This window comes from Leptonychotes weddellii, unplaced genomic scaffold (genome assembly GCF_054177405.1).
Source record: "Leptonychotes weddellii isolate Sample4059 unplaced genomic scaffold, ASM5417740v2 HiC_scaffold_4418, whole genome shotgun sequence".
NCBI lineage: Eukaryota > Metazoa > Chordata > Mammalia > Carnivora > Phocidae > Leptonychotes > Leptonychotes weddellii.
Genome location: NW_028010973.1, coordinates 1 through 11,750, shown reverse-complemented (window position 1 = coordinate 11,750; position 11,750 = coordinate 1). Strand labels below are relative to the sequence as shown.

The window sequence follows — 11,750 nt, the reverse complement described above, 5'->3', positions numbered from 1 at the left end:
TTTAGTCTTTCAAAGTTAATTTTTTTAATTTTCTTGCTTTTCTTTTTCTTTATTTATTTGACAGAGAGATAGAGAGACAGCACAAGTAGGCAGAGTGGCAGGCAGAGGGAGAGGGAGAAGCAGGCTCTCTGCTGAGCAGGGAGCCTGACGTGGGGCTCGATCCCAGGACCCTGGGATCATGACCTGAGCCAAAGGCAGCCGCTTAACCGACTGAGCCACCCAGGCGCCCCTTAGAAAAGATTCTAACAAGGGCATTGAATACTGTAGTTTTCTGTCACATCTCTTCAAATTCTCCTAAAGGTCAACCAAAGAACAAAATCCTTAACTTCTTTCTGATGTTTCCTCAAACTTAAGTCCCTGAGTCTTTTGTTTAATACTTATAGTATAAATAAAAAGTAAAGATATAATCCAGGTAATCCATGAGCAACTGATTACCTAATGGAAGATTAAAAAAGCTTTTAAAATTATATAAACTAAATGCAACATTTAAAAGATAAACACTTAAAGGGGCACCTGGGTGGCTGAGTTGGTTAAGCATCTGCCTTAGGCTCAGATCATGATCCTGGGGTCCTGGGATGGAGCCCAGCATTGGGCTCCCTGCTCAGTGGGGAGTCTGCTTCTCTCTCTCCCTCTGCCTGGCCCTCCCCTCATTGGTGCACTCACTCTCTCTCTCAAATAAATCTTGAAAAAAAATTTTAAAAAAGATAAACACAATTACTGTCTAAAAAGTGTTCAATAATAATTAGTGTATATGACTGGTCTGCAAAATAGATGCAATCAGAAAACAAATAAATTAGACATTTTGCTTACCTGTATTAAGACGTTATCTATCGCTGTCTGTACCTCTAAGATGAGACTGTAGCTGGCATCATCTTTATTTAATGTGAACTTATCATTTACACTAAATGAAGGTACTGCTGATTTTGCTTTGCTTGATTGAGAAGACTGTTGATATTTCTCTCTTTCCTGTAGTACCTTATACTGCAGATGTTCCAGCTCACTCCTAGAGGAAAATATATACAACTCTGTCACCTATAAGTATACACATTTGAAGTCCTTAGAATGATTACAAGAATTTGAGACATTTTCTTCTGCAAAATGGATTTTTATTAGGTGAACTAGAACTATGACACTAATAGGAACAAAATTTTGTTTCTATGACTGGCCAAACAATTCCACATTATTTATCTCTAATCTAAAAATTAAAACTCAGTTCCATACCAGCAATATTAATAAAGAGTTGTAAGTATCAAAGCAAGTTGCAAATAATCAATTCTAATACACAAATCTAGTTACAGTTACATATAATACTAATCAGAAGAGAAACTGATTGTGCTGGCTGAGAAACATATTAGATTTAATTTGAAGAAACAAAATGTGTAAATATGTACCTGTCAATCAGAATTAGATGAGACAGACAAAGGAAGGAGGCTGCAGAGTATTCACATTTTGGGGACCACAGGATGATCATGAGCCAGTGGTACAGCTGAAGTTCTATTAAGTTTTGGAGAAGATTTTGCTTAGATTGAACTGTACAGGCATTGCTTCATTGCTTAGAGTCATTCCAGTCAAAGGGAAAACCCATATGCAAATGAAGCAAATAGTAACTGAGAAACAACAAAGAGGCTTCACCAGCCCCAACTTAGGGGGAAAAGTCTGGGAAGAGCTTGGAAGAGATTTGTGCAATAAACAAAGGAAAAGATTTATTCGTCCAAGAAATATTTACTGAATGCTTCATATGTACCTATGTTGTAGGTACTGAATGAACAAAACAGACATAAGCTTCTCATCCCATATTCCACTGGAATCAGGAGGGATAGACTGGGTTATAAATGTACGGTACTATACTGAGGATGTGAGATAGTAGACATTGACTCTACCTGGTTTCTTTGTTGCATGAACGTTGGAGCTTGCTCTCCAGGTGGCTTTGCTAAACTGGCTTGTGGTAAACTTGTGTGGCTTTAGTGAATTAGTACTTGTGGCATTTTGCTGCCTTAAAAACTTCTGTAGCCCTCAACTACCACCAAAAAAAGATTGGCCGTCACTGCCCCAAGAGGTTGGCAAGGGTTGAAGTAGGGAGAGCAGTCGTTAAAAGTTTTAGCAACTCGCACTTCTTCATTATATGAAGCAATTTTACTTGAGTCTGGGCCCCTTTTCATAGGACTTGTCAAACTGAATAGGCCACAGAAGCAATCCCTGTGTCTAAAGGAATCAACATTACTCATTTCCAGTAAGAAAACTGATAAGCCAAATTTAAAGATTCAGAAGGGTCTATAGGAGCAATAAACATTACAATTAATGAGGAATAGAGCATCTGTGTTGGTTTCTTTCTAATGCCTGTGAAAAAACAAAACACTACAACTATCTATAACTAAACAAGTGAAAATATGATCTAAGAAAAAGTCAATATAGAATAAAGCATATAAAAGTATATTTCTAACTTTGAAATAACTAATTAGCACTTACTGCTAATTTTCTGACTGATAAACTTTCATTTAAAAGGGTGATAAATGAATTAAAAGGTATAGTTCCTTCCAATATTCTGCTTCTATTACTAATAAAAAAAAACCACACACTTCATGAAATGAAAAAAAAAGCAAACAAAAAAATCCAAGATTACCTTAAAGAAGAAATTTTATTCTGCATCTCCTGATTAATTTTCAGTTCTTCTCCTGGTCCACTTTCCTTATGTACAGGCTCTGTTGTCAGACCTGTAACCCAGCCTGTAGAGATGAAATTACTTAATCATGCACCACTTAGTGCTACTAGTGTTAAAAGAAACCCCAATTATTACATGCCCCTGTGTCCACCAACAGCAACCTCATTTAGTCTAGGACTTATTCTCCTTCAAAAAACAAAACAAAACAAAAAACAAAAGAAATCAAATTGGAAAATATTCAAACCACAAAGAAGAAATTACTTAAGCATGTTGTGATATTATTTTTATTTTGCCTGAAACACTATAATACTATGATTAAGGAAATCTTTCACATCTTATAGTTTTAGTTTTCAAACATGGAATAAGTCAACACATTCTAGCAAATACCTGATGAATTAAAATAGTCTTTCAAATCATTTTCATGTAAAATTAAACTCTCACACTGGCTATTTTGAGAATGCAAAAATGACCATCTCAGAAGCAAGGAAATTTTTATAAGAAATGTACACAATAACAAAACTAAATTTCAGTGAATACTTTTTAAAACAAAGAATGTAATTTAATTTTCAAAGATACTAGAGCATGCTAAGTACTCTTAACAAGTATTATTCAAATATTAACTGTTTTATAAATCAATACACCCACTCCTTCCCTCATTTTTTAACCAATAAAGGTTTAATGATATAGGTAAGATTTACTAATAACACTTTTTTTTAAAAAGTAGTCATCAAAACTAATTTATTAAATGTTAAGTTTTTTCTTATTCATTCTTTCTTTACTTACTACCGTTTACCTTACCTGAATATGTGGATACCACAATTTCATCATAGCCATCTTTCCCTATACAACCACCCTGGATAGATGTGACACTTTCAGACAACATCTAAAATCAATTTAAGATCAAGCACTTCATTAATAACTAAAAAATTCACATATTAAAATAAGCCATAAAACTTATTTTCCCATTTCCAGATTCAAAACATACATTTACTGAATACTTACCATGTGGAAACAATGAGATTGGAAGGCAAAAATCCTGCACAAATGGCAGAAAAATTCCAGTGCTTTTAAATTTGGGGAAAGAAGACTGAAAATGACTCATATATTTGTGTGTTGCACTTAGCCTCATCAGTCACCTAATGAGCAAAAATCATTTATTTATATAGTTTTTCGCTTTTTGTTTTTAAAGATTTATTTATTTTAGAGAGAGAGAGAGGGAGACTGTGTGCATGAGCGCATGTGCATGGCGTAAGGAGGGCAGAGGGAGATGGAGAGAGAAACTTAAGTAGACTCTCCCTTGAGCCCAGAGCCCGAGGTGTGGCTCAGTTCCATGACCCTGGGATCATGACCTGAGAGGAAACCAAGAGTCGGACACTCAACCAACTGTGCCACCCAGGCATCCCAAGAAAGAAGTTTTTTTTAAAAAATTACATAAGCAAAACTCCCAATATGTTTAGTCTATCTGAATTCCATATGCTATCTCTCATGTGTTTTTCCCAAATAGTTTTTTTAATGAATAAAGAAGAAGATGGCCTATATGAAACCTTTAGAGAATTTTTATCCCCATATTATCTATGTAATGTACTTTCTCTATACATCAAAACATCTGTATTTGCTGATCTGCAGTTAAAGCTAAAACTGAGAGGTAGCACTAGTACAGAAATTAGACAAAGAAAAGTTAGTTGATACTGAGTTGTGGTTTTTTTGTTGTTGTTTTTTAAAACAGCCTCAATGAATCCTCCCCGAGGCAGGATGGGAAATCGTGGACTGGAGAACACCACTTCATGAAAATAAAAGATTCCATTTACAGCAGAATGATTCTCCATGTAACTCTGTTTCTTAGGATAAACAAGCTTAACTACATTTAAAATTTGTGAACTAAAATTACTCTTATCTAGTAATTTTCATATGGTAAACTCTTGGGTGGCTAGAAGTGAAATTGCAACTTTTCTCTCTCTGCTTAAGGATATTTTGATATTGTCCTAACAACATGAGTTTACTCCTAAAACATTATTATCTTGAAACAACAGTCTTGTTTATGTTACCCAAACATATAAATGTTACTCCTGTAATCTACTATGCATTATAGAAACTAAGGCAAAATATTTAATACTTCAAATATACACTATTTAGAAACCAAATGAAGCAGTAATTTATTATTCAGCTGGAAGGCAACAGTCTATTATTCAAACACAAGAGTGGTCTAGAGAAGATTTTGACAACATCAAAGGTGCAATATTCTAAGCCAAACATAAGATTTTAACATATTTGATTTAATAAAACCCAAACCATAATAGTCATCTCTATAATTATTTGATGAATAAGCATATATAGTCTTTTTTTAAATGAACTGACCTGATCAAATCGTAGAACAGGCTCATTTGCATTGTCAAAACTGTACACTTCCACCATTCCATCATCTCTCCCAACAAGTAAATCCTTAACCCCATCACCCACAATGTCAAAGCTGTCAACACACAAAATCCCTTTAAAAAAAGATGATAGAGGTGACAAGTTATTAATAAAACTAACACTACAGTCAAGTATATACAAAGTAAAGAATGAAAAAAAATGTATATACCAAATCAGAATGGGAAAAAAACAAAAACCTTGGACCATAATCAGGTGTCCTCTTTTCTACCTACATTCATCCATTTCCAAGACTTTAAATAATACTCTAAACAGAAATGGCTCATAAGTTTATATCTCCAGCTCTGGCCTCTCCCCAGAGCTCCAGACTCATATATCCAAGTCTCTATTCAACATTTTCTTTGAGACATACATTTGCATCTCAAACTCTCCATATCCAGTGAAAACTCTTCATTCCCCTTAATCACACCCCCTCAATGCTCCTTCCCCAATCTCTCCTCATCTCGGTAAGGTATCACCCAGTTCCTCAGGCCAAAATTCTAGGCTACATCTCTGATTCCTCTTTCTCACTGCCCAGATCAAATCCCTTAGCAAATCTTATCAGCCCTATCTTCAAAACACATACTGAAATTGTCTCCTTTCCATTTCCAACTACCATTAGCTTAGCCCAGGCTACTTATATCTCTAGCCTAGAGTTAAATAAATTATAACAACCATAACAATGACTTCCTTACCAATCTCCATGCTTCCAATTTTGACCTGCTTCCCCCCAAATCCATTCTCTCTAGTGGGTTTTTTGTTCTTTCGGTAGATTAGATCATGTCATACTCCCACTTAAAATTCTCCAAAGACTTCTCACTGCACTTAGATTAAAATCCAAACCCTTTTCCAAGGCCCACAAGGACCTACATGATTTGGCTCTATGCTACTTCCTTGACTTCTTTTCTTGCCATGCTAACCCATTTAGCCACACTGGTCTTCCCTCTGCTCCTCAAATGAATCAAGTTTACCTCTGCCTCAAGTCCTGACTTTTTCCTCTTTATCCAGCATAATCCGCCCCCCCCCAAGTTTTTACATTACTAACTCCTTTTCTTATCAATCAGATCTCAGCTCAAATTTTACCCTTTATAAGATGTCTTCCATTACCACCCAGTCTAAACACAGTCTTCCCTCCACCCATCACTAATACATCACCCTCTGATATTTCTTTCAGGTGACTGGATGAAGCTATCTTATTTATTCATTTGTTTATTCTCTGTCTCTCCTACCTAACAAGTATTTGTTGAAGGAATAAATGAATATATGAATAGAATTACTATACCTATAAATAGCCATCTCACTACCTTCTAAGTCAGATATAAATTCCTGCAGAAAGGTATAAATTCCTTAGAAAACAGAAATATTCCCTGACCCATTGGACTTTTTCCTTGCCTCCTATCAAATACTCTCAAATTCAAATAAATTTCCTATACCAAACAGTGAATAATGGCTTTGAGCATAGAATGATGTTATGGATGGACATTAGCCCATAAAAGCCTATCTATCCTAAACTACTATTAGCATTTCTTGATTAATAATTATGCCAAAGTATGACAGACCTGCTAAATAAACAAATAGTAAGGTGGCTCTGTGAAGTGCTAGGTCTACTATGTACCATGAATAAATAAAACAGAATGAGCTATATAATTTAGGATATTTAATAATCAATGAAATTTCAGAATCTAAACCACATCAAAAACATACCTCCCCACTTTTTCTCATTTCGAATTTCCCACTTGTGTATTGGTTTAGAGGTAGTGATCTGAATAAGCCCAAGTTTTCCATCTGATGTTCCAAACCAAAGGTCTTCTCCAGAGTCACCTAGTTATAATTAAAGTCAACATGTAATATTTATCCCATGACTCATCTCTTTAAAACTGAAAATTTTTTGTACACATTGACTTTCACATAAAAATCTCTTTTAAAAAGGGCGCCTGGGCGGCTCAGTCATTAAGCGCCTGCCTTCGGCTCAGGTCATGATCCCAGGGTGCTGGGATCAGCCCTACATCAGGCTCCCTGCTCAGCGGGGAGCCTGCTTCTCCCTCTCCCACTCCCCCTGCTTGTGTTCCCTCTCTCGCTGTGTCTCTCTCTGTCAAATAAATGAATAAAATCTTTAAAAAAAAAAAAATCTCATTTAAAAAATATAAAAAGAACACTTACTTTGGGGGGGTTGGTTATTTAGTCACAGGATTTTATAAATATAAGAGATAAGACCCTTCCTCATCTAATTTTAAGATAAGGAAACTGAAAATTAAAGTTCAATAATTCATTACTGTTAGTTACTGGCAAGTTATCTGAAGACTACTGTCTCAATTCCAGTTCATGTTCTTTCTACAATTTCCCATTTTCACTTAATATATAGTTAAATGATTAAACCTGAAATATCTAGACTTAACTAACATAATGCCCTCCCTTATCTGATTGTGATTACCGCCATTTCCGTTGTGTAGTGCTAAAACAGTAGGTGGGCCAGGCACTTCAGTTTCATACATCACATCAGATCCCTGAAGGAGAACAAGTATTTCAAAACTGAAACACAGTACAAATTTAAAATAATCTAGGCACTCATAGATAATGTCAATATTCATATAAAAAACTCCAGAATAAAACTGCCAGAAAAGATTAGGTTGTGATTATTAACTTGTCTTTGTTAGGAATTTTGTATATGTTAATTCATTTTAAAATACATACAAAATGTAAAGATCGAGAAGAAATATATAAAATATTCTACACTTTAAATATTTTTCATTTTAAATACTTTGCCCAAAAACTTGACTGACACTGGTAAATTTTCCTATCAAAGCTTTCCAGGAACAAGTTGTTTCTTTTTTCCAGTTTAACTTAGAGCACATTCAAACATTTAAACAGACCCAAAGTTATTTCCTAAGGAGAATGTTGGCTTTTCTTTTAGATATTTCCAAAACCTACTCCAGTGAGAGGCCAAATGACCTGTTACTTAGATAAGAAAACAAATTATGTCCATTTATTTGTCTTTTTAAAAATTTTGTCACTTGTAATGTTTTCATTTAGTACACAGTATTTGTGAAGCTGTTAAAGAATGAGGTAGAAGTACTTACACTCACATGGAAAAAATATCTATGATAAATCATTCAACAAAAAACCCCACAAAATTATAGTAAATATGGAATGATAACATTTTTCTTAAAATATTAAATAACATATAAAAATATAAAAGTCATATGCTTTATCTTTTATTTAAAATTACACTTGAAACTTCACAGGTATCAAGTATATAAACAAAAAAATACACAAAAAAACTTTAAAAAAGACTACCTCTGGGGCAACGGATTGCTTACAAATGTGGAGTCGATGGGGTGTAGGGATATGTGAAGGGTAGAACAAAGGCTTCAAGTTTTAACTTTTTTTATTTTTACAGTAAGCACATGGATCTCTTCTTGTTAAACAAAGCAGAATCCTCAAATCAGCTAGACCAACTCCTAATTGAATACTAGCCAGCTCCTGTTAAAAGCCTTATTCAAACAACTCGTATTTGGGAGCACAGGCTATGGAAGAAATTAATCATTCATGCCCCTAGAATGAACCTTGAACATTAACTTTTTTTCCCATAGAAAAAAAATAAAACCTCATAGAACTACTGGAATTTTCCTTCTATAAAAGGACTGATGTCAAGAAATGGCTATGAAATTTCTGGCTGTGAAATTTGGAAGAGTGAGAAAGCCTGTGATGGCACAGAATAAACGGCCAAATGTTTTGTTCAACCGCACTATCATCAGCCCAACTTTCTAACCCAAGTTATCCACCTGTTCTAGGTTATTTGCATTTAAACTTTATTTTATGGATCCTGGTGTGTTTACATATGTGTATCTTATTGAAAGCCACTTTTGAGAAGACATAATTGTAACTCTTACTACTAATAACAATGCCTTATGCAGTTGTTTTAACCAATCATAGTTTTTAATAGAAATATAAGGACAATAAACTGATTTTTCTATCATTCATTTACTTATCCAATAAATATTTACTGAGTGCTTATTCTGATCCACATATTGTCATAAATGTGGAATAAACTCAAATGATACAACGCTGATCACAACTATCCCTTCTTTGTTAAAACCTAACACCCTCTCCCCAACACAATTTCCTCCATTAATTTGATTTTTGGGGGAGGAAAGAGTAATGGAGGAAGAAAGAAAAAAAAGCTAGAAAGCGTTCTTTGTAGCAAAGGCATTCCATTCTGACTGAACTAGTTCAGAAATTATGCATGGGGACAGAAAAGCATCCTTTTTCCCATATATGTCTAAAAACTTGCCAAAGATCTCAATACATTTGCCTCAAGTTAAAAAAAAAATTAGCTCACCAATTAAAAAGCATTTTTTCCAGATATAATTTTAAGTAGGACATTTAAAGTGGTCGTAATAAGTAATTTATCTCAAGTACACATTGTTCAGCAATATTCATTTACATAAATTATGAAAAACCATAAAAATGCAAATAACAGAAACCTGTAAAACTCTGAGCACTCTGTCCTGGCAGGCCAATACCGGTGTAATACGAGGTAATCTTTCCACTGGAAGGCAGATGATGTCATTGATTTTGTCCCCAGAAAGGTAATAATGTTGGTCTTTGCAATCACAATAATGGTTATAGATGTAACTTGCACTGAGAAAGAGGTCTGAGCCAGATATATGCCTGAGAACATTAAAAGTAATTTAAAATATCCATATTTTAAAAAATAAGCATAGGAAACTCCTGAATTCTTTTGATATGAAAATAAGTTTATTTATACAGTCTCTATCATTTTATCACAGACTTAAAGAATAGTTCCCCCCGCCCTGTTTCCCCCACTTAATTTGTAGCTTTTTGATATAACACTGATTTTAAAAAGCTGAAATGAGGATCTTAAGGCCTCAGGCATCTCAAAAATTAAGCTCAGAAAAACTGAAAACTTTGTCTATATCTGAAGACAATGTCAAAAAGTAACTTTTTCTCAGTATGCACTATGTGCCAAGCACTGTCCTGACAGATTTACATGTATTAGCTTAATCCTCATAATTCTGTGGACTAGGGACTATTATTATCCCTCTTTACAGAGAACAACAAAATGTTAAGTAACTTGCCTAATGGCACACAGCTAGTAGTGGAGTGGGTTGCAGCTCAGGTAGCTTTTAGCTCTAGAGTTGGCTTTCTTACTACTACACTAAGTTGTCCAGAAAAGGCTTTTGGAAACAAATCTACTTCAAATGATAAACAGTGGGGGGAAAATGATTTCATTAGAATTTTTCTTGAAAAAAGAAATGAAAACAAGTTCATCTCAAATTATATTTAACAAAATATAGGCAATAATCATAGCAATGTTCTAATTCTTATATTGAATCCAGTTTTCACTGGGGGAGTTGAAATTTGACAAAAATCATATACTAGTGTATTACCTTTCACTTCTAGATTGTTAAAATCATGTAATCATAAGGAAGGTAATTTTATTTGAAGGTTTCATCTATTTCTCCACCGTTCTAAAGTCTAGTTAAAAAGTTTTGGTACTAAAATTATTCCCTATGCTATAAAGATCTTCATTGATTTTCTCTTCTTTGGTTATCGCTTAAGTGGCCTCACTTTGTGGCTCTGCATATGATTTCAGTAGTCCTCTTAATATCATTTTTACCAACCTAATGAAATTCTATCTTTTTCAAGATTTTAAGTTTCATCTTGAAATCCATCTGCACTACATCTGAAATTATACTGCAATTACACATTTTCCAAAGTATTACTTGCAATCACTACTGTTGACAAGAGCGGGGACAGATGGAAGCATTAAGCAGGGAAGGATGAGTGAGTGGTAACCAACTCTGTAAGTGCTCAGTTTCTTATTGAATATTTTCAAGTTATAACCTTGCTTTTCTGTGCACCCTTGTAAATCTGGGGATTCAGACAATAAATTTTAAAAAACTGAGTAAAGATCCTCTCCATCCCACCTCTGCCACTCTAGTAAAAACGTTTAAGAAACTAGCAAAAGATACTGGCTGGGAAACTCCTGATCTTCCTCAAACCTCTATCCACATACCTTCCTGAATGTGGAGTTATGCAAATTATTACTTAGATTTTAGTATTTCACAATTATCACTGGACAATTCAAAAATATTACATTCTTGTTAAACCACTGAACTCACTCCCACTTGCCATTGTTTAATTTTTACCTAATCTCACCAAAGCAAAGTTTTATAGCCTGGACGTTAGGACATGTGATGTGCATTATACAGAATTATGCAGGACAGCTGTGCATCACATAGAACTCTGGATTGAATTAGTAGTTTTCAAACCAAGGTCTACAACTTGGCTGTTGTCAAATGAAGAACTTTTTTCTTTTCACTCACTCCTAATAATTCTGAATCTGCAGGTATGAGTAGGACAAGAAATCCACCCTTTTAAGCTTCCAAGAGATTCTCCTAAGTAGCAGGTCTGAGGACAGGGGATTAGATAAACTTTAAAACCCTTCTAGTTCCAAAAAAAAAAAAGAAGAAGAAGAAGGTAGCAGGAGGGGAAGAATGAAGCGGGGGAAATTGGAGGGGTAGACAAACCATGAGAGACGATGGACTCTGAAAAACAAACTGAGGGTTCTAGAGGGGAGGGGGGTGGGAGGATGGGTTAGCCTGGTGGTGGGTATTGAGGAGGGCACATTCTGCATGGAGCACTGGGTGTTATGCAC

General features: G+C 34.8%; 1 protein-coding gene across 1 annotated transcript; it reads right to left on the bottom strand.

Moving 5' to 3' along the window:
• Positions 1 to 762: 762 nt before the first annotated feature.
• Positions 763 to 11,564, bottom strand: LOC145719436 (BBSome complex member BBS7-like). The gene is made up of 7 exons (XM_081810931.1): positions 9,553 to 11,564; positions 7,500 to 7,572; positions 6,773 to 6,889; positions 5,015 to 5,145; positions 3,458 to 3,542; positions 2,621 to 2,723; positions 763 to 1,003 (listed from the first exon to the last, which is right to left on the bottom strand). The coding sequence occupies exons 2-7, from the start codon at positions 7,558 to 7,560 to the stop codon at positions 778 to 780; spliced, it is 723 nt and encodes a 240-aa protein (XP_081667057.1). The 5' UTR covers positions 7,561 to 7,572; positions 9,553 to 11,564; the 3' UTR covers positions 763 to 777.
• Positions 11,565 to 11,750: the final 186 nt, after the last annotated feature.